A 23,793-nucleotide genomic window follows, 5' to 3' on the forward strand; every position below is an offset into this window, starting at 1 on the left:
TTGCATCTTTTGGAACAGAGGGGAGAAGCTGAAGAGAGACTTAAGTGAACGGTTTAAAGTTATGATTAAGCCAGTGGATTTGGACAGAGAGAATAAAAGGCAGGAAGGGAAATAACAAATAAAATGTGGATAACCCTCTCAGAAAATATAAATGATAGAAGCTGGACGTACTTTCAGACACATCCAACTCCCCGCTCGCTTCCCCTTGGGATTCTGGGCTCTGAAACAAAAACAAAACAAAGAAAACCTTTTTCAGCTTTTGAAACAATACCTGGGTGGACCCACTAAGATCAAATGGGCTTGAATTCGCTGGAATTTAGAAGGATAGAGGGGGTCTTATAGAAATATATAAAATTCTTAGGGGATTGAACCGGCTAGATGCAGGAAAAATGTTCCCCATGTTGGGGGAGTCCAAGGTTAGGGTTCACAGTTTAAGAATAAGGGGGTCGGCCATTTAGGACTGAGACGAGGAAAAACTTTTTCACCCAGAGAGTTGTGAATCTGTGGAATTCTCTGCCACAAAAGGCAGTGGAGGCCAAATCACTGGATGTTTTCAAGAGAGAGTTAGATTTAGCACTTAGGGCTAACGAAATCAAGGGATATGGGGAGAAAGCAGGAACGGGGTACTGATTCTGGATGATAAGCCATGATCATATTGAATGACCGTGCAGGCTCGAAGTGCCGAATGGCCTACTCCTGCACCTATTTTCTTGTGTTTCAATGATTCTAAGATCCTATCCTCAACCTCTGACGTTCCAGGGAAAACAAGGTTTTCATCCATATAGTTCCAGGACACAGACCCAGCGTGATTGGGGGAAAGGTTTTTCCAAAGTAGAATGCTTGAGTGAAAGGAATAGAATTAGGCCATTCGGCCCATCAAGTCTATTCCACCATTCAGTCATGGCTGATCCTAACCCCTGTGTAACTCGAAGGGAATCTGCCTGGGATGCTCACATGCACCTAGTTGCCCTTCTGATAAAATGCAACACCTCATTCTATGACAGTGCTGCATTCCCTCTCATTTGCAGTGGGAGATCTGCCTAGGATATGCTCTCCAGTCTGTTAAGGGAATATACACGCTAGAGGCAGGAAACATGTTCCCGATGTTGGGGGAGTCCAGAACCAGGGGACTACAGTTTAAGAAAAAGAGGTAGGCCTTTTAGAATGGAGAAGTGGAAAAAAAAATTCACCCAGAGAGCTGTAAATCTGTGGAATTCTCTGCCTCAGAAGGCAGTGGAGGCCAATTCTCTGGATGCTTTTAAGAGAGAGTTAGATAGAGCTCTTAAAGATATCGGAGTCAAGGGATATGGGGAGAAGGCGGGAACAGGGTACTGATTGTGGATGATCAGCCATGATCTCAGTGAATGGCAGTGCTGGCTCGAAGGGCCAAATGGCCTCCTCCTGCACCTATTGTCTATTGTCTATGACGTGGGCTTCAATAGACAATAGACAACCTAACCCATCTGACTGGGAGTTGTTTAGTTAGGAATAATTGGATTAGTTTAGAGATACAGCATGGAAAAAGGCCCTTCGGCCATCGATCACCCGTCCACACTAGTTCTATGTTATCTCACTTTTGCAGCCACTCCCTGCACTCTAGGGGCAATTTACAGAGGACCGATTAACCTGGAAACCCACACATCGTTGGGATGTGGGAGGAGACCGACCACCCAGAGGAAACCCACGCGGTCACAGGGAGAACGTGCAAACTCCACACAGACAGCACCCAAGGTCTGAATGGGACCCGAGGCTCTGGCAGTTTTAGGCTGCACCTCTACCAGCTGTGCCACTCTGTGAAGCACGATTCTGAGTGAAGGCAGGAATATGCTTCCAGTTTTCTGACTCATAAACCCTACCCTCGGATTTCTACACAGTGCATGAAGTGGGCCTCACCCTAGGTGCACAACATGAGTACAATAATCATGCTTACCTTCCTGATCATGCCCGATCATACGGATAATTCTGCAGACACATTTAAGTTTGAATAATAGTAACATTTACCCAGCTGAAAACAAACAAATTTTTTCTTATTGTTTAATAAAATTATTTCCGTACCTCACTTTCCGAGTCTGAACCAGTCTTTGGATCTGAAGCTGATGAAGGAAAAAAGTGTTAATTTGAAGATAATTTAATCAGTCAAGGAAGGATATTATCCTGGGATTTACACCCATTACGTTTTACCGTTTCAATTTGTTACATTTGTTAAATGGAGACACAAAGGACCTGTAGAAGCTGGTCTGAAGAAAGGTCCCGACCCGAAATGTCACCTATCCATTTCCTCCAGAGATGCTGCCAGTTACTCCAGCACTTTGTGTTTGACTTTAGATCTGTAAACGCAAGTTTCCTTCTGGTAAACATAGAAAATAGGTGCAGGAGTAGGTCATTCGGCCCTTCGAGCCTGCACCGCCATTCAATATGATCATGGCTGATCATCCAGCTCAGTAACCTGTACCTGCCTTCTCTCCATACCCCCTGATCCCTTTAGCAAAAAGGGCCACATCTAACTCCCTCTTAAATATAGCCAATGAACTAGCCACAACTACCTTCTGTGGCAGAGAATTCCACAGACTCGCCACTCTCTGTGTGAAGAAATGTTTTCTCATCTCGGTCCTAAAAGACTTCCCCCTTATCCTTAAGCTGTGACCCCTGGTTCTGGACTCCCCCAACATCGGGAACAATCTTCCCGCATCTAGCCTCTCCAACCGCTTAAGAATTTTACATGTTTCTATAAGATCCCCCCTCAGTCTTCTAAATTCCAGCGAGTGCAAGCCTAGTCTATCCAGTCTTTCTTCATATGAAAATCCCGCCATCCCAGGGATCAATCTGGTGAACCTTCTCTGTACTCCCTCTAAGGCAAGAACGTCTTTCCTCAGATTAGGAGACCAAAACTGCACACAATACTCCAGGTGTGGTCTCACCAAGGCCCTGTACAACTGCAGTAGAACCTCCCTGCTCCTAAACTCAAATCCTCTTGCTATGAATGCCAACATACCATAAAAGGGAGATGTTGCTATGTAAATGCAAACTATCGGTGATGTTAGAACAAAAAAATAAAAACAGATGCTGAAAATGCTGGAAGCACTCAGCAGGTCAGGAGGCATCAGTGGGAAGAGAAACGGAACCAAGATTCTGGGGGCAAGGGTTCCTCATCTGAAGTGGCAGTGGGAGAAGGCAAGTGTGTTCTCAGTAGGGGTGCCAACTATCTCACTCCCAAATATGGGACAAGGTGACGTCACCGCCCCGCGCCCCATGTGACCTCACCCAGCCAGCGGCCACGTGTTCCTGCTCCACCATTGGTTGCCGCCCGGGCCGGGAGGCGGGTTGCTATGCAACCTCTGTTAGGCGGCACTCAGGCCTCAGGGCCTAGACTGTCTGGAGTTAAAATGTCGGAAACCTAGAGTGTTGGGACCTAAACTGTCGGGACCTACAGCGTCGGGGCCCACAGTGTCAGGGCCTGCAGTGCCCCCCCCCCCCCCCCCCCCGGGCCTAATACAGGATAAGTGTGGTCCCGAACGGGACAAACCAATTTAGCCCAAAATACGGGATGTCCCGGCTAATACGGAACAGTTGGCAACCCTAGTTCTCAGCTGCATCGAAAGGCGTGGGTGGGGAGGAGAGAGTGATATTGGTAAATTGAAACAGTCTAGGTAATAATTACTTTAAAGACTAGTGGTGGAACAGCAGTGGAGGACACCATCAACATCGCCTAGACAGGCCGACTGGGGTATGCAACTGCAATCCTATGCTGCTGCCAGAACAATGGGTCTTTGGGGCAAACTTAAGATTCGACATTTAAACTTAGACTTGAATCATACAAAATGTCGCCGGAAATGTGGCAACTCTTGTGTACTATCTCAGTGTCATCTGCTATTCCTGCACTTTTGTACTTAAATACGATTGTGACTCTGTGTAGTAAGATTTTTACTGAATTGGACACAAAGAAAGACTTTCACTGTTGAAAGTCCTGTGACAATAAAGTGCCATTGATTGAAATGAAAAACGAAACACATCGTAGCCGAGAGAGATGCAGACATATCCTTGGAAACATGAGAGACAGCCAATGCTGGAATCTTGAGCAAAATAACAAAGTGCTGGGGGAATTCAGTGTGAAAAAGGGTCCCAACACAAAAGGTCACCTGTCCATCCCCTCCACAGAGGCTGCCTGACCAACTGTTTCTCCAGCACTTTTGTTTTATTCAAGGAGAAGTGAATTACTGCTTCTGCACCTGCAAAGACTGTTTGGGTCCCTCACTGTGGGAATAGAAGTGATAAAAGCTGTTGCAAACTGGAGATGGAACGACAGACTGGGTTTGTTGTTGGTAGAGGGGAATACAAACTAGAGATGGAATGATGGACAAAATTTCTAATTAATAGGGGAGTGTAAACCTAGAGAAGGAGGGACAGAAGGGGTATGTTGCTGATGGAGGGACAGGGTTTGTTATTAATAGAGGGGAGTGCAAACTAGAGATGGAGCGACAGACTGGGTTGTTATTGATAGAGGGGATTATAGACTAGAATTGGAGGGACTGGGTTTGTTATTGTGAGTTGTCACAGAACAGCTTTCAGTCAGGGACAGAGTGGGTGTGTTATTGTGAGGGGATTATACACGAGAGATGGAGGACCAGACCACTTGGTGGGACAGTGTGGGTGTTATTGTGAGGGGTTATACTCTAGAGAAGGACAGACAGGGTGTGTGATTGTGAGTTGTCACAGGACAGTTTAACTCAGGGACAGAGTGGATGTTGTCGTGAGGGGTTATACACTAGAGATGGTGGGACAGTGTGGGTGTTATTGTGAGGGGTTATACTCTAGAGAGGGTGTGTGATTGTGAGTTGCCGCAGGACAGTTTAACTCAGGGACAGAGTAGATGTTGTTGTAAGGGGTTATACACTAGAGATTGACAGTGTGTGTGTGCTGTTAAGTTGTCACAGGACAGTTTAACTCAGGGACAGGGTGTGTTATTGTGAGATGTCACAGGACAGTGTAACACAGCCCCACCCGACTCAGAAATGCCCCGCAAAGAGTGCGTCGCCCTGAACCGGCTCCGCACAGGGGTCGGCCGGTTCAATGCCAACATGCATCGTTGGGGGTTGCGTCCATCTGCGTGTGTGGAGCCGACCAGCAAACAGCGCAGCACGTCATTTTCGACTGCACTGTCCTCCGTCCCCCTGGTGGAGGGGTAGGCCGCACGGCCCTCGACAACAGCACATTGCACTGGCTACAGCGCCTGGAGGGCGTTACATAATTTCTGCTGCCTCAAACGCAAGAAGAAGTGTAACTCAGGGACAGAGTGTGTGTTGTTGAGAGAGGGGATTATACACGAGAGATGAATGGACTGAGTGGGTGTTGTTATGAGAGGGATTAGAGAGGACAGTGTAACTCAGGGACAGAGTGTGTGTGTTATTGTCAGTTGTCACATGACAGTGTAAGTCAGGGACAGAGTGTGTGTGTGATATGAGTTGTCACAGGACAGTGTAACTCAGGGACAGAGTGTCTGTGTGTTATTGTGGGTTGTCACAGGACAGTGTAACACAGGGACTGTGTGTGTGTGTGATTGTGAGTTGCCACAGAACAGTGTGTGTGTGTTATTGTGAGTTGTCACAGGACAGTGTAACTCAGGGACTGTGTGTTATTCTGTCCCTTTAAACGAAGTCCCGCCCCTCCGCGGCGCTGATTGGCTCAGCCAACACAGGCACGCCCCTCCCTTGGCATCCCATTGGTCGGGTCAGGTGTCGGTCACGCGACGTCACGAAGGCCCCGCCCCGTCGGCGGGTAACGCCCACTCCCGGGCCGGGCGGCGGCGGCGGCGGCAACGGGCCTCACCGCGGAGCGGACGGCAGCGCCTCTCCCCCCCACCCCCCCCCCCACCCCACCCCGCCCGACAACCCCTCCCCGCCAGCGGCATCTCACGCTTCACCTTCTGGCTTCGACATTGAGCCGATGTTTTCTGTCGCCGACGCTCCGGTCCCTCCGCTCCCTTCCGCCCCGGTCCCTCCGCTCCCTTCCGCCCCGACCCCCCGGAAATATTGTCCGGCCGAGCAACGGGGGACGTGAAGAAAGGTTCCGCCCTGAGCTTGGCTATTGTGGAGCCTAGCCGTCCGTCTCTCATCGGAAACTCGTCTGTGTTCAAACCAAGTTGCAATTCAAAACCCAATTCAACACTCAATTCTAGATCCAATACAAGACCCCATTCACAATCAATCAATCAATCAATCAATCAATCAATCAATCAATCAATCAATCAATCAATCAATCAATCAATCAATCAATCAATCAACCAATCAATCAATATCAATCACAAGTGTCACACAATGCTGGAGTAACTCAGCAGGTCAGGCAGCATCTCTGGAGAGAAGGAATGGGTGACGTTTCGGGTCGAGACCCTTGGGTCTAGTTACACTGCCCTGTGCCAACTCACAATAACACACACACTCTGGCCTCTCTAGAGTATAACCCAATAGACAATAGGTGCAGGAGGAGGCCATTCGGCCCTTCGAGCCAGCACCGCCATTCAATGTGATCATGGCTGATCATTCTCAATTAGTTCCCCGTTCCTGCCTTCTCCCCATACCCCCTGACTCCGCTATCCTTAAGAGCTCTATCCAGCTCTCTCTTGAATGCATTCAGAGAATTGGCCTCCACTGCCTTCTGAGGCAGAGAATTCCACAGATTCACAACTCTCTGACTGAAAAAGTTTTCCCTCATCACAGTTCTAAATGGCCTACCCCTTATTCTTAAACTGTGGCCCCTTGTTCTGGACTCCCCCAACATTGGGAACATGTTTCCTGCCTCTAACGTGTCCAACCCCTTAATAATCTTATACGTTTCGATAAGATCTCCTCTTACAACAACATCCACTCTGTCCCTGGGTTACACTGTCCTGTGCCAACTCCACAATAACACCCACACTGTCCCTGTCCCCGAGACCCTAGGCAATAACTGCAAATTGAAGGTAGACACGAAATGCTGGAGTAACTCAGCGGGTCAGGCAGCATCTCAGGAGAGACGGAATGGGTGACGTTTCGGGTCGTTTTAGACTGATGTCAGGGGCGGGGGGCGGGACAAAGATAGGATGTAGTAGGAGACAGGAAGACAGTGGGAGAACTGGGAAGGGGGAGGGGATAGAGAAGGACGGAGGAACTATCTAAAGTTAGAGAAGTCAATGTTCACACCGCTGGGGTGTAAGCTACCCAAGCGAAATATGAGATGCTGTTCCTCCAATTTGCGCTGGGCCTCACTATGACAATGGAGGAGGCCCATGACAGAAAGGTCAGACTGGGAGTGGGAGGGGGAGTTGAAGTGCTGACCAACGGGAGATCAGGTTGGTTAAGGCGGATAGAGCGAAACGGTCGCCGAGCCTGCGTTTGGTCACACTGATGTAGAGAAGTTAACACCTGGAACAGCGGATACAATAAATAGATGAGTCAGCTATCCCATAGCTAATTTGACTACACTTCTTCCCTCTCTGTCTCCTGTAAAAAGCCTATCCCCTACTCCCAATTCCTCCGTCTACGCTGCATCTGAAGGAATGGGTGATGTTTTGGGTCGAGACCCTTCCTGAGAAGGGGAACAGTTTCTGGTCAAAGATCCTTTTTTGACAGAACTGGGAAGAAAGTAAAGAAACTTCTTAGAACCTTCGGGGGGGGGGGGGGGGGGGGGGGCCTCACACACACACACGCACAGAGGTTAGCTAACTTATTTTCTCTTCTTCCCAGTTCTGACAAAGGATCTTTGACCAGCAAACCTGAGCTCTGATCTTCCTCCTGCAGATGTCGCCTGACCTGCTGAGTATTTCCAGCATTTGCAGATTTTTTTTCATTTTCATAGGTAAATGGTAGATTGGCCTGAATTGCAAGGGGGATTTGAAATCAAAAGTCTTACGGTAAATTATATATACTTACCTTGAGCCCTGTTTCTAAGAGATTCAGTGGGTTGTTTCCTCGCTTGAGACATCTGTCCTGTGGGAAGATAAGGAGCAAGATTGGCCTTGCATTCACTGGAATCATTAAGCTGAAAAATGCGCAGAGAAAACTTACGAGGATGTTGCCAGGCCACGAAGGCCCGAGCTCAAGGAGGGTTGAACAGGTTAGGACTTTATTCCTTGCAGCATAGGAGGCTGAGATGTGAGGGTGTATAAAATCATAGGGGAAATATATTGAATGAATATACAGAGTCTTTTACTCAGAGTAGGGGAATCAAGAACCAGAGGACATGTCTTTGGTTGATCTACAGAATTTAATTTTTGCATTTTTTTAGAGATACAGCGCGGAAACAGGCCCTTCGGCCCACCGGGTCCGCGCCGCCCAGCGATCCCCGCACACTAACACTATCCACACACACTAGGGACAATTTTTTTAACATTTTTACATTTGCCCAGCCAATTAACCTACAAACCTGTACGTCTTTGGAGCGTGGGAGGAAAACGAAGATCTCGGAGACAACCCACGCAGGTCACGGGGAGAACGTACAAACTCCGTACAGACGGCGCCCGTAGTCAGGATCGAACCTGAGTCTCCAACGCTGCATTCGCTGTAAGGCAGCAACTCTACCGCTGCGCCACTGTGCATTATTATCTAATATTACTGATTATTAATTTATTCTATTATTGATAGACTGACATGACAGAAATGATGGTTCTTGACTATATTTGTGTTTCTTTCTATGTTTTGTTTATCTGCTTCTGACTTATGATGTTGTGTTATTTTAAATTATATTTTGTTAAGTATTAAGGGTAGGTGCAATAAGTGTTGGCTTCTGCCTACACCTTTTTTTTCGGTCAGAAAAATATCACGTGTGATTATATTGTTTTATTTTTGATACAATCATTTCATACTATTTAACTTTCACAACTGTATGGTCAATCTGTTGCATTGTGTTGACCGGAAAAAAGGAAAAAAAAGAAAAAGAAATAAAAGGTAAAAAATATTGTATATTTGTGGGTTATTTTATTAATAGGTCTGTCAAGCAGTTGGACGGGAACCACCCAGGACTGAATCCTGGCCTGAATGGCAGCCACAGGTTGTTAGACCAAAGCAAACTTGGAGACCATTGGTAAAAGCTAGTGAACTTTACCTCTGTTCCGTTGCCATTACATAAGGTGAAACCTAGCAGGGTCCTTAATTTTTAAAGAGAGCACTCTGTGGTGAAATAAAATCCCTATTCCTCCATACAAGCTTGGCTACATCGCAAACAAAGTGTGGATGTGATACGGTGTTGGACTAGTCACACATTTTCCATCCTCTTAGAGCTGGCAGCCATCTTTCCTGAACAGTTTGTTGGTGTATTGTTTATCACATAGATGGAGATACAGCGAAAAGCTTCTTCTGCACACGATCCAGTCAAATTATACTGCACATGAGTACAATCGGTGTCTTCTCCGTGGATTGTCACCGTGTCGTGGTGGAGAAGCCTGTGTGGTCCTGAGATCCTGAGAGCGATGCCGTCTGGAGCTACGCTCCTGGTAGGGTCACCCATGGTGGTAAGGTCGAGGGGGAGGTCCCGGACAAAGAGCGATCCAACCAAGACCTCAACGGTGGAACAGGCGGAGGATGATGGCTGACTTTAGCGGAGCGTCACAGCGGCAGGGAAGGCGGATGAAGGCTGCAGAAGGGTCTCCGGTCGTCTTGGACTCCATGCCACTGGATCCTCAGAAGGCAGTGAAGGCCAATTCTCTGAATGCATTCAAGAGAGAGCTATATAGAGCTCTTAAGGATAGCGGAGTCAGGGGGTATGGGGAGAAGGCAGGAACGGGGGTACTGATTGAGAATGATCAGCCATGATCACATTGAATGGCGGTGCAGGCTCGAAGGGCCGAATGGCCTCCTCCTGCACCTATTGTCTAACCCAGATCTGTCAAGGACCGTGTGGTGGCTGTCTGTGCACCAGTCTCCCCACGTTAAACAAAGGCACAGGCGTTCTCCGTGAGAGGACAGTCACACTCGCTTCGAGTGACCGCCGATGAGGATGACAATAGGTGTTCCAGAAAAGCACGCAGAAAGTCGCCACCTTTCTGATGCCATCTTTCGACTTCCAAGTCTCTGAAAAGTCCGATCTTGGCCCAAAGAGATTAATGTCAACCAGAAAAAGGCTGGAGTAACTCAGTGGGTCGAGCAGCATCTGTGGAGAAAAAGGAACAGGTGATGTTTTGGGTCGAGACCCTTCTTCAGACATCTGTTCCTATTCCTTTTCTCCAGAGATGCTGCCTGACCCGCTGAGTTACTCCAGCATTTTGTGTCCATCTTCGGTCTAAAGCCGCATCTGCAGTTCCTTCCTGCACAGATTCATTTTAAAGCCTGCTTGCCTGCTGCCACTGGATTGATGAAGTAGTGGTTGGCTTGACCCAGTGCAATGCTGTTTGTTCCCTCCGCCTATTAGATAGTTTTGATATTGCCAAGAGGTCGGCAAAGTGACCGCCTTCTGTTTCTTTGAATCCGCTTTTAGTTTAGTATTTTAGTTTAGTTTAGAGATGCAGCACAGCAACAGGCCCTTCGGCCCACCGAAACCAAGTCGACCTGCTATCCCCGCACACAAACACTATCCCACGCACACGAGGGACAATTTACAATTTTACCAAAGCCAATTAACCTACACACTTGTGTGTCTTTGGAGTGTGGGAGGAAACTGGAGCACTCGGAGAAAACCCACGCAGGTCTTGTACAAACTCCGTACAGACAGCACGCATGGTCAGGATCAAACCCGGGTCTCTGGCGCTGTAAGGCAGCAACTCTACTGCTGCGCTGGAATTTAGAAGACTGAGGAGGGATCTTACAGAAACTTACAACATTCTTAAGGGGTTGGACAGGCTAGATGCAGGAAGATTGTTCCCGATGTTGGGGAAGTCCAGAACAAGGGGTCACAGTTTAAGGATAAGGGGGAAGTCTTTTAGGACCGAGATGAGAACGTTTTTTTTCACACAGAGAGTGGTGAATCTGTGGAATTCTCTGCCACAGAAGGTAGTTGAGGCCAGTTCATTGGCTATATTTAAGAGGGAGTTGGATGTGGCCCTTGTGGCTAATGGGATCAGGGGGTATGGAGAGAAGGCAGGTACGGGATACTGAGTTGGATGATCAGCCATGATCATATTGAATGGCGGTGCGTGCAGGCTCGAAGGGCCGAATGGCCTACTCCTGCACCTATTTTCTATGTTTCTATGTGCCACCATTTTAATTGTGGATTTATATACTGATAGGGTGAGGTCTTTTTTCTCAATTTAGTTTGTATCCCATGGAATAAATCTTCCCTTTCCTTGCCTAACAACTCCGACTGGCGGGCTGTGGTTGTCAAAATAGGTTCCTACCTTGAATACAGTCCGATACGCTGCGCTGATTCTGGTTGGGAGGCATTTTTCAATATGTCCACGACACACCGGATCAGGAAGAGGAGAATAATGAACGCTATCATCGAGGTGGAGATCATGGCGGCTGCAACGAACAAAACAAACATTGTAAACCCTAAATTTATGAAAATTGATGGCATTACCTTCTCCCTGTATGAGAATCGCTACTGGTCCTCTTTTTATGTTTGTTTTCAAGATTTTCAAGATTTTCAAGATCAATTTATTATCACATGTACCAATTGAGCTACAGTGATATTTGAGTTACCATACAGCCATACTAAGTGAAAAGCAACAAGACACTGGAATTTAGAAGACTGAGGGGGGATCTTATTGAAACATATAAAATTCTTAAGGGGTTGGAGAGGCTAGATGCAGGAAGATTGTTCCCGATGTTGGGGAAGTCCAGAACCAGGGGTCACAGCTTAAGGATAAGGGGGAAGTCTTTTAGGACCGAGATGAGAGAACATTTCTTCACACAGAGAGTGGTGAGTCTGTGGAATTCTCTGCCACAGAAGGTAGTTGAGGCCAGTTCATTGGCTATATTTAAGAGGGAGTTAGATGTGGCACTTGTGGCTAAAGGGATCAGGGGGTATGGAGAGAAGGCAGGTACAGGTTACTGAGCTGGATGATCAGCCATGATCATATTGAATGGCGGTGCAGGCTCGAAGGGCCGAATGGCCTACTCCTGCACCCTATTTTCTATGTTTCTATGTTTCTAAGACACACAGCCACATAAAGTAAAATTTAACATAAACATCCACCACAACGGATTACACATTCCTCACTGTGATGGAAGGTTATAAAGTCTAGGCTTGTATGCACTGGAATTTAGAAGGATGAGAGGGGATCTTATCGAAACGTATAAGATTATTAAGGGGTTGGACACGTTAGAGGCAGGAAACATGTTCCCAATGTTGGGGGAGTCCAGAACAAGGGGCCACAGTTTAAGAATAAGGGGCAGGCCATTTAGAACTGAGATGAGGAAAAACTTTTTCAGTCAGAGAGTTGTGAATCTGTGGAAATCTCTGCCTCAGAAGGCAGTGGAGGCCAATTCTCTGAATGCACTCAAGAGAGAGCTAGATAGAGCTCTTAAGGATAGCGGAGTCAGGGGGTATGGGGAGAAGGCAGGAACGGGATACTGATTGAGAATGATCAGCCATGATGACATTGAATGGTGGTGCTGGCTTGAAGAGCCGAATGGCCTCCTCCTGCACCTATTGTCTATTGTCTATTGTCTAAAGTTCAATCATCTTCCTCTTTGTGTTCACCCGCGGTTGGGGCTGTTGAACCGTCCACAGTCGCTGCTGCCGACTGTTCGAGGCCCTCGAGTCGGGACGATCGAAACTCCCCGCATCGGGCAATATTATTTTTGGGGCATGTAATCATCGCTGGCAAGACTCGAGTTTATCATCCTTACCTAAGCGACCTCAGAAGGTGTTGGTGACCAGCCTCCTTGAACCACTCCCTTTCTTCTGCTGACGGAGGTCCTGCAGAGCTGATGGGGCACAATGAACAGTATTGAAACAAACGACAATGAAGGAAAAGTAGTAGAAGAAAATAACTGCAGATGCTGGTACAAATCGAAGGTATTCATTCACAAAATGCTGGAGTAACTCAGCAGGTCAGGCAGCATCTCAGGAGAGAATGAATGGGTGACGTTTCGGGTCTCGAAACGTCACCCATTCCTTCTCGCCTGAGATGCTGCCTGACCTGCTGAGTTACTCCAGCATTTTGTGAATGAAGGAAAAGTAAGATTTTTTTCTTTAGATTTAGAGATACAGCGCAGAAACAGGCCCTTCGGCCCACCGGGTCCACGCCGCCCAGCGATCCCCGCACATTAACACTATCCGACACTCACTAGGGACAATTTTTTTAAACATTTAACCTACAAACCTGTACGTCTTTGGAGTGTGGGAGGAAACCGAAGATCTCGGAGAAAACCCACGCAGGTCACGGGGAGAACGTACAAACTCCGTACAGACAGCACCCGTAGTCAGGATCGAACCTGAATCTCTGGCGCTGCATTCGCTGTAAGGCAGCAACTCTACCGCTGCGCCACCGTGCCGCCCTTTCCAAGTCATGGACTTGAATGGAGGCCTACAGAGAGTGTTAGAGTCACAGAGCCTTTGGCCCAACTTTCCCACGCTGAGAAACATGTCCCATCTGCACTAGTCCCACCTGCCTGCGTTTGGCCCAGATCCCTCTAAACCTGTTCTATCCATGTAGCTGTCTAAATGTTTCTCAAACGTTATGATTGTCCCTGCCTCAACTACATCCTCTGGCAGCTTGTTCCATACATCTACCAGCCTTTGCTTGAAAGAGTTATCCCTCAGGTTCCTATCAAATCATTCCCCCCTCACCTTCGACCATCCGCTATTCTGGAAAGACCACATTGAATCTGTCTACAAAAGGACAAAACAAATAAGTTATTTTCTACGCCGCCTTAGGTCCTTTGGGGTGAGTAGACAAATTCTTCTTTTGTTCCTTACTTCTGTGATTATGAGTGTTCTTCAGTATTGTAATACTACATTGTACATGTCTTTGTCCACCACTTTAAAGTCAAAACTGCTCCACCAAATGAAAATCTGCTCAAAGATCATTGGTCAACCCCTTGAGAAACTCTATGAATCAGCCTACCACAATACTCCTCCCCTCTTCGACGAGAGTTTAGCAACATGCCCTCTCATTGCTCCCCCTCTGTGATTCCTCCTGCCCTCCTACTCTACACCCATTCCTTCTCTCCAGAGATGCTGCCTGACCCGCTGAGTTACTCCAGCATTTTATGATTCCTTCGATTTGCACCAGCATCTGCAGTTATTTTCCTACCACAGTAACATGCTACGGTTGGCCAACAACATTGTCTCGGTCCCCGACCATGTCCTGAACAGTGAATATAAATTGTTACCATCAAATCGGAGGTACAGGGTACCAAGATTTAATAAGGTTAGGCTGAAGCACTCTTTTGTGCACCAGTCAATCCTGATACTAAACACGGGGGGGGTGGGGAAACGGGGTGCGGCTCGGCCGCGGGGCCTAACATCGCCCGGTGCGGCTCGGCCGCGGGGCCTAACATCGCCCGGTGCGGCTCGGCCGCGGGGCCTAACATCGCCCGGTGCGGCTCGGCCGCGGGGCCTAACATCGCCCGGTGCGGCTCGGCCGCGGGACTTTTCATCGCCCGGTGCGGCTCGGCCGCGGGACTTTTCATCGCCCGGTGCGGCTCGGCCGCGGGACTTTACATCGCCCGGTGCGGCTCGGCCGCTGGACTTAACAGTGCCCGGTGCGGCTCGGCCGCGGGGCTTAACATCGCCCGGTGCAGCTCAGCCGCGGGACTTTTCATCGCTGGTGCGGCTCGGCCGCGGGACTTAACATCGCCCGGTGCGGCTCGGCCGCGGGGCTTTACATCGCTGGTGCGGCTCGGCCGCGGGACTTTTCATCGCTGGTGCGGCTCCGCCGCTGGACTTAACATCGCCCGGTGCGGCTCGGCCGTGGGACTTAGCTGCGCAAGGCTCGGTCGCGGGGCCTTCCATCGCCCGGCTCGGCCGCGAGACGTTTCAGTGCCCGGTGCGACTCGGCCGCGGGGACTTCCACCCCCTTGCGGGGACTGTGCGGGTCGGTCGGGGACGAGCTGTCTGTCCGTGGGCGTGGGGAAGAGAGTGGAAGTTTTGTTGCCTCCATCACAGTGAGGGGGTGTTTGGAGTCACTGTGATGGATGTTTGTGTTGGGGTCATGTGTCTTGTGTTCTTTTTTGTGTGACTGCTATGTAGTTTCGTTCGGTACCTTGGTACCGAATGACAAATAAAGCTCTGTTGAACTGTTGAACTTAATCCCAGATCAAATGTACGTTGAAGGGTCTTGAATGTGTCATCATTTGTGATTGTAATGTTAAGGTGAATATATGTATCCTCGTTTCTTGTCTTACATTCTTTGTGTTGTTGATGTTACAAGTGGAGCTGCTGAGATGCAAGAAATTTTTTAGACTTGATCTGACAATAAACTGGAGGAACATCACCTCATATTTCGCCTGGGCAGCTTGCAGCCCAGTGGTATGAACATCGACTTCTCCAACTTTAGATAGTTCCTCTGCCCCTCTCTTCCCCTCCTCCTTCCCAGATCTCCCTCTATCTTCCTGTCTCCACCTCTATCCTTCCTTTGTCCCGCCCCCCTGACATCAGTCTGAAGAAGGGTCTCGACCCGAAACGTCACCCATTCCTTCTCTCCCGAGATGCTGCCTGACCTGCTGAGTTACTCCAGCATTTTGTGAATAAATACCTTCGATTTGTACCAGCATCTGCAGTTATTTTCTTATACCGACAATAAAGTATTATCATATCGTATCGTAAACCTATGCCCTCTGATTCTCGATTCCCCATCTCTGGTATTGTACCGGCTTCTCTTGTGCTTCAAACCAAGGCCTGGGGGATGCTGATGGGGCAAAGGCGGTGCAGTACGTCAATGGAAGGATTAGCAGGAGGAGGTGTCTGAGAGTTTAATTATTTCCACCCGAAACGTCACCCATTCCTTCTCTCCAGAGACGCTGCCTGTCCCGATGAGTTACTCCAGCATTTTGTGTCTATCTTCCGTGTAAACCAGCATCTGCAGTTCCATCCTCAACATTCAGTGAAACACAGACGTTAACAGATGTATGTGAGGCTAACCACAGAGGCACACAAAGTACTCAAGTAAGCCAAAGACATTCAGGCAGGCCCATGTGCAAAGACACACAGGAATGCATAGATATCTGTGCATGTCTGAAGAAGGGTCTCGAAGAAGGGTCTGGACCCGAAACATCACCCATTCCTTCTCTCCCAAGATGCTGCCCGACCCGCTGAGTTACTCCAGCATTTAGTGTCTACCAGGAATGCATAGATATCTGTGCATGTTCAGAAAAGTACACATGCAAGTGCAAAAACATCCGTCTACACGCACAAGTTGTAACCTACCCAACTCCATCAAGTTCGGGCTGGAATGGACCAGTCAGAATGAGAGTGGGAGAGAGAAAGTTTCTTTATAATCACTTGCCAAATCTGGAAGAAGAAAATGAAATTAGAAGTGGCGACGAATCTAAATAGTAGACGAGCAGCTGGTCCGAGAAAGTTCTCGATTGGAAACCATGGCAACAAAACCTTGAATTATCACACAATCATCGAGTGAAATCACAATGACAAATCTTCCTCTGGTCAGCCTCTTGGTGTTGGGTTGCTTTGAATTGTAAACACTCTGAAGGTAGCACGGTGAGGGAGTAGATATTTATTCAGAGTACAATCACAGGCAAAACTCACAGGGAATGGGAGAATTAAAACATATTGCGTACAGTTTTGGTCTCCTAATCTGAGGAAAGACATTCTTGCCATAGAGGGAGTACAGAGAAAGTTCACCAGATTGATTCCTGGGATGGCAGGACTTTCATATGAAGAAAGACTGGATAGACTCGGCTTGTACTCGCTGGAATTTAGAAGATTGAGGGGGGATCTTATAGAAACGTACAAAATTCTTAAGGGGTTGGACAGGCTAGATGCAGGAAGATTGTTCCTGATGTTGAGGAAGTCCAGAACAAGGGGTCACAGTTTAAGGATAGGGGGGAAGTCTTTTAGGACCGAGATGAGAAAGTTTTTTTCACACAGAGAGTGGTGAATCTGTGGAATTCTCTGCCACAGAAGGTAGTTGAGGCCAGTTCATTGGCTATATTTAAGAGGGAGTTAGATGTGGCCCTTGTGGCTAAAGGGATCAGGGGGTATGGAGAGAAGGCAGGTACAGGATACTGAGTTGGATGATCAGCCATGATCATATTGAATGGCGGTGCAGGCTCGAAGGGCCGAATGGCCTACTCCTGCAACTACTTTCTATGTTTCTATGTTTCTATGTGAGGATTCAATGATGATTTTTCATGTGGAACATGGAGGCTAAAATGTTAGAGTCACAAAGTCATGCAGCACAGAAAAACTGTATCGCAGTATAGAAATGTGAAAACGGGGACAGTTTCTTCCCAGCTTTTTATCAGGCAACTGAACCATCCTACCACAACCAGAGAGAGCAGTGCTGAACTACTGTCCACATCTTTGGTGACCCTCGGACTATCCTTGATCGGACTTTGCTGGCTCTACCTTGCACTAAATGTTATTCCCTTATCATGTATCCGCTAGACATAAAAACAGCTTTTCTTCCACGAGTGACAGTTCTATTCAATAACCAATGTCTGTAGTCTCTTTTTTGCTCTGGTTTATTTTCACCCACACGTTTAGACCGTAATGTTGTATCCTTATTGTTTTGATGTGGTTATGCTTTATTCTTAATTGTTAACTGTATGTTTGTGTTGTCATTTGTGAGCGGAGCACAATAGACAATAGACAATAGGTGGAGGAGGAGGCCATTCAGCCCTTCGAGCCAGCACCGCCATTCAATGCGATCATGGCTGATCACTCTCAATCAGTACCCCGTTCCTGCCTTCTCCCCATATCCCCTCACTCCGCTATCCTTAAGAGCTCTATCCAGCTCTCTCTTGAAAGCATCCAATGAACTGGCCTCCACTGCCTTCTGAGGCAGAGAATTCCACAATTTCACCACCCTCTGACTGAAAAAGTTCTTCCTCATCTCCGTTCTAAATGGCCTACCCCTTATTCTTAAACTGTGGCCCCTTGTTCTGGACTCCCCCAACATTGGGAACATGTTATCTGCCTCTAATGTGTCCAATCCCCTAATTATCTTATATGTTTCAATAAGATTCCCCCTCATCCTTCTAAATTCCAGTGTATACAAGCCCAATCGCTCCAGCCTTTCAACATACGACAGTCCCGCCATTCCGGGAATTAACCTAGTGAACCTACGCTGCACGCCCTCCATAGCAAGAATATCCTTCCTCGAATTTGGAGACCAAAACTGCACACAGTACTCCAGGTGCGGTCTCACCAGGCCCGGTACAACTGTAGAAGGACCTCTTTGCTCCTATACTCAACTCCTCTTGTTACGAAGGCCAACATTCCATTGGCTTTCTTCACTGCCTGCTGTACCTGCATGCTTCCTTTCATTGACTGATGCACTAGGACACCCAGATCTCGTTGAACTCCCCCTCCTCCTAACTTGACACCATTCAGATAATAATCTGCCTTTCTATTCTTACTTCCAAAGTGAATAACCTCACACTTATCTACATTAAACTGCATCTGCCATGTATCCGCCCACTCACACAACCTGTCCAAGTCACCCTGCAGCCTTATTGCATCTTCCTCACAATTCACACTACCCCCCAACTTAGTATCATCTGCAAATTTGCTAATGGTACTTTTAATCCTTTCGTCTAAGTCATTAATGTATATCGTAAATAGCTGGGGTCCCAGCACCGAACCTTGCGGTACCCCACTGGTCACTGCCTGCCATTCCGAAAGGGACCCATTTATCCCCACTCTTTGCTTTCTGTCTGTCAACCAATTTTCTATCCATGTCAGTACCCTACCCCCAATACCATGTGCCCTAATTTTGCCCACTAATCTCCTATGTGGGACCTTGTCGAAGGCTTTCTGAAAGTCGAGGTACACATACTTGGCCAATAAACTTATTCATTCATTCATTCATGTATCTATGCACTGTAAATGGGTCGATTGTAATCACGTATTCTCTAGATCAGCCATGATTGAATGGCGGTGTAGGCTTGATGGGCCAAATGGCCTAATTCTGCTCCCATCACTTGTGAACTTATGACCCGCTGAGTTTCTCCAGCCCTTTGAGGCTAAAGTGCTGATGAGCATTTGGGAGCTGAGTTGTTGGCATGTGTTGAGGTGTTGTTCCAATTTGATAACACCTCACTTTTTACCATTCTCACTCTTGTTTTCATATCTCTACTTCGTCTTTACAACCTCCTCCAAACCATAATTCTCTCAGATCTGTATGTTCCTCTATTTCTAACCTGTGTGTTATCTCAAATTTAATAGCTCCAACTACTTGCTCCCCAAAATCTGGAGGGAAAAAAACCGCAGACGCTGGTTTAAATCGAAGGTAGACACAAAATGCTGGAGTAACTCAGCGGGTCAGGCAGCATCTGAGGAAGGGTCTCGACCCGAAACGTCACCCATTCCTTCTCTCCCGAGATGTTGCCTGACCCGCTGAGTTACTCCAGTATTTTGTGTCTACCCCCAAAATCTGGATTTCCCTCTCCGAATCCCCTCACACCATCCGTACCACACTAAGATGGACTCAAAAAGCTGGAATAACTCACCGTATCAGACAGCAACACTGGAGAATAGGAATAGGTGACGATTCGTGTCTCGACCCGAAACGTCACCTATCCATGTCCTCCAGAGATGCTGCCTGTCCCGCTGAGTTACTCCAGCTTTTTGTGTCCATCTTCGGTTTAAACCAGCATCTGCAGTTCCTTCCTACACTTTTCTCTTGGCCTTTACACTAAGCTTTTTGTCAGCTGGCCTGATAAATTATTAGTTGTCTTGATGCCAGATTCCTTTCAACAATTAAAAAAAACATGTTGGGGCAGTTTTACTGCTGTCAGGGAGGGGTTCTTTACAGTGCAATCTTTTGTTACGAAAGCCCGCACGGTGAAACTGCAACCCTTTCCAACAATGCATTCCACTGCTTAAATGGAGGAAAATACTTGTCCTGTCATCTTGCCTTGGACGCGTGCCAATTATCTTGAAACCCGTAGGGCGGACTGCAGATGCTGATTAACGCCGAAGATAGACACAAAATGCTGGAGTAACTCAGTGGAGCAGTCAGCATCCACAGAGAGAAGGAATGGATGATGCTTCGGGTCGAGACCCTCCTTCAGACTGAAACGTCACCCATTCCTTCTCTCCGGAGATGCTGCCTGGCCCGCTGAGTTACTCCAGCATTTTGTGTCAATCTTGAAAGCTCGCCTCTGCTTGGGTACTCCTCCCAGTGGAAGCTGTTTCTAGCTGCTGCCTCACAGCACCAGAGACCCGGGTTCAATCCTGACTCCGGGTGCTCGTCTGTACGGAGTTTGTACGTTCTCCCCGTGACCTGCGTGGGTTTTCTCCGAGATCTTCGGTTTCCTCCCACACTCCAAAGGCGTGCAGGTTTGTAGGTTAATTGGCTTGGAGTAGATGTAAATTGTCCCTGGTGTGTGTAGGATAGTGTTAGTGTGCAGGGATCGCTGGTCAGTAAGCTGAACAGATCGCTGTGGACTCGGTGGGCCGAAGGGACTGTTTCCACGCTGTGTTTCTAAACTAAACAAAAGTACAGAGAGAATGTTTCCATTTATGGTGATGGATGGAGCCAGAGGCAATCAATGTAAGATGGTCAGCACAAAATCCATTGGGAGTTGGGAAGAAACTCCTTTATCCAGAGTGGGGAGAATGTGTGACTCAAATCTACCAGGAATGACAGAGAAAAACTGTGTAGATGCATTTCGGTGGCGGTAGGGATAACATGTAAGGTTCAGTTCAGTTTTAGTTTATTGTCACCGAGGTACAGTGGAAAGTTTTTGTTGCATGCCAACCAGCCAGCGGAAAGACAATACATGATTGCAATTGAGCCGTCCACAGTGTAGACACATGATACGGAAGGGGTGGAAAGAGAGTTATGTTGATAGATGAGCCTAAACATTTGAACTAGGAGTGGGTAATTATTTATACTGTAACTATGAGAACAAATGCTTTGACTGAAGGCACATCAACACTGTGGTATCTTCAAGAAGAGCCGCTGATGCTTTTAGTGAAAACCTTGCCTTCAGAGGCCTAGCGAAAAGGATCAAAAAAGATTTGAAAGCCAAACCAACCAGCCTGAGATTGGGGAAAAAAATGTGTAGGAATGAACTGCAGATACTGGTTTAAACTGAAGATAGACGCTAAATGCTGGAGTAACTCAGCGGGACAGGCAGCATCTCTGGAGAGAAGGAATGGGTGATGTTTTGGGTCGAGACCCTTCTTCGCCCATTCCTTCTCTCCAGAAATGCTGCCTGTCCCGCTGAGTTACTCCAGCATTTTGTGTCTATATTGGGAAAGAATGGGCGGATTTTAAGAAGGTTGTAAACAGAGTTGTATTTGTGTTTGGCTGTACAGTCACGGGTACAGTCACAGGAGTAAAGAAGGGGGCTGAGAATGCATCCTAGTGGAGCAACAGTGTTGAGGATTATAACAGAGGACGATTTGTCACCTATCCTCACTGATTGTGGCCTGCTGGTCAGGATGTCAAGGGTCCAAGTACCACGATTTTGAGGATGAGCTTGGATGAGGTGATGGTATTGAAAGCGGAGCTGTAGTCTATGAATCGTGGTGACAAGTGGGGTGCTGCAAGGGTCGGTGCTGGGACCCCAGGTTTTTAAACTATATATATTAACGATTTAGATGAGGGAATTAAATGTGACATACATAGATACATAGACAATAGGTGCAGGAGTAGGCTATTCGGCCCTTCGAGCCAGCACCACCTCAGTCTGAAGAAGGGTCTCGACCCGAAACGTCACCCATTCCTTCTCTCCTGAGATGCTGCCTGACCTGCTGAGTTACTCCAGCATTTTGTGAATAAATACCTTCGATTTGTACCAGCATCTGCAGTTATTTTCTTATACCACCATTTAACGTGATCATGGCTGATCATCCACAATCAGTACCCCGTTCCTGCCCTCTCCCCATACCCCTTCAATCTGCTAACAGTAAGAGCTCTATCCAACTCTCCAAGTTTGCGGATGACACAAAGCTGGGTGGCAGTGTGGACTGCGATGAGGACGCTATGAGGCTGCAGGGTGACTTGGACAGGTTGGGTGAGTGGGCAGATGCATGGCAGATGCAATATAATGTAGATAAATGTGAGGTTATCCACTTTGGCGGCAAAAACAAGGAGACAGATTATTTTCCCAATGGTGTCAGATTGGGTAAAGGGGAAGTGCAACGAGACCTGGGTGTCCTTGTACACCAGTCACTGAAAGTAAGTGTGTAGGTACAGCAGGCAGTGCAGAAAGCTAATGGCATGTTGGCCTTCATTGCGAGAGGATTTGAGTTTAGAAGCAAGGAGGTCCTACTGCAGTTGTACAGGGCCCTGGTGAGACCACAGCTGGAGTATTGTGTGCAATTTTGGTCTCTTAATTTGAGGAAGGACATTATTGCTATTGAGGGAGTGCAGCGTAGGTTCACCAGGTTAATTCCTGGGATGGTGGGACTGACATATGATGAAAGAATGGATCGACTGGGCTTGTATTCATTGGGATTTAGAAGGATGAGAGGGGATCTTATAGAAACATTCTTAAGGGATTGGACAGGCTAGATGCAGGAAAAATGTTCCCGATGTTGGGGGAGTCCAGAACCAGGGGTCACAGTTTAAGAATAAGGGGTAGGCCATTTAGGACTAAGATGAGGAAAAAAAAATCACCCAGAGAGTTGTGAATCTGTGGAATTCTCTGCCATAGAAGGCAGTGGAGGCCAATTCACTGGATGTTTTCAAGAGAGAGTTAGATTTAGCTCCTAGATCTAAAGGAATCAAGGGATAGGGGGGAAAAAGCAGGAACGGGGTACTGATTTTGGATGATCAGCCGCGATCATATTGAATGGCGGTGCTGGATTGAAGGGCTGAATGGCCTACTCCTGTACCTATGTTTCGATTAGAAGTCTGACGTAGGTGACTCTCTTATCCAAGTGTTCCTGGGATGAGTGTAGTGTAAGAAAATAACTGCAGATGCTGGTACAAATCGAAGGTTTTTATTCACAAAATGCTGGAGTAACTCAGCAGGTCAGGCAGCATCTCAGGAGAGAAGGAATGGGTGACGTTTCGGGTCGAGACCCTTCTTCAGACTGATGTCGGGGGGGGCGGGACAAAGAAAGGATATAGGTGGAGACAGGAAGACAGTGGGAGATCTGGGAAGGGGAGGGGAAGAGAGGGACAGACTATCTAAAGGGATGAGTGTAGGGTCAGGCAGGTGCCATCAGCCCCTCAAGGTTGACTTGGTAGATGGTGCGGGCTCAGACTTCTGCTCTCTGCACACCATTGAGGATGGACTGTACCATCACTTGACCCATGTCGACCACTTTATCCTGCATCTTTATTCCCTATATATTCCCCTATATATTCCACCGGGTGGCGCCGCGATGGAAGCCTCGCCAACAGTCTGTCTGTTTTTTCATCCTTTTTGTTATATTTTGTGTGTTTTAAAGGTTTGTGTTAATGTTCACTGGTTGGTTTTATGTGGGGGGTGGAGGAGAGGATTGGGGGAAACTGTTTTTCAATCTCTTACCTTGCCGGAGATGCGATTGTTTTCCGGATCGTATCTCCAGTCACTCTGCGGCTTAACATCGTGGAGCTGGCGGCCTTGCTCGGGACTGACTTTGAGCCCCACCGTTGGGCCGTGGACTTACCATCACAGCATGCGATCCCTTGCCTGGGACCGACACTCCAACTGCAGCCTGCGGACTTTACCATCGAGGAGTTCGCAGTCTCGGATAGAAACATAGAAACATAGAAACATAGAAAATAGGTGCAGGAGTAGGCCATTCGGCCCTTCGAGC

General features: G+C 47.7%; 1 protein-coding gene across 4 annotated transcripts in view; it reads right to left on the reverse strand.

Moving 5' to 3' along the window:
- Nucleotides 1-23,793, reverse strand: part of sirt2 (sirtuin 2 (silent mating type information regulation 2, homolog) 2 (S. cerevisiae)) — a 78,115-nt gene that overhangs the window by 23,890 nt on the left and 30,432 nt on the right. For 2 of the 4 annotated variants that reach the window (XM_078431139.1, XM_078431138.1), the window contains exons 2-7: nt 16,276-16,359; nt 12,753-12,830; nt 11,297-11,420; nt 7,902-7,958; nt 2,056-2,093; nt 172-220 (exon numbers count right to left, since the gene is read on the reverse strand). In XM_078431139.1, the coding sequence (XP_078287265.1) occupies nt 172-220; nt 2,056-2,093; nt 7,902-7,958; nt 11,297-11,342 (190 nt within the window). In that variant the 5' untranslated portion in view covers nt 11,343-11,420; nt 12,753-12,830; nt 16,276-16,359. Of the gene's footprint in view, nt 1-171; nt 221-1,930; nt 1,963-2,055; nt 2,094-5,917; nt 6,030-7,901; nt 7,959-11,296; nt 11,421-12,752; nt 12,831-16,275; nt 16,360-23,793 lie in introns of those variants that run through there. The other 2 variants (XM_078431141.1, XM_078431140.1) reach the window with 2 other exon arrangements.

The sequence above is a fragment of the Rhinoraja longicauda genome, chromosome 41, assembly GCF_053455715.1.
Source record: "Rhinoraja longicauda isolate Sanriku21f chromosome 41, sRhiLon1.1, whole genome shotgun sequence".
Taxonomy (NCBI): Eukaryota; Metazoa; Chordata; class Chondrichthyes; order Rajiformes; family Arhynchobatidae; genus Rhinoraja; species Rhinoraja longicauda.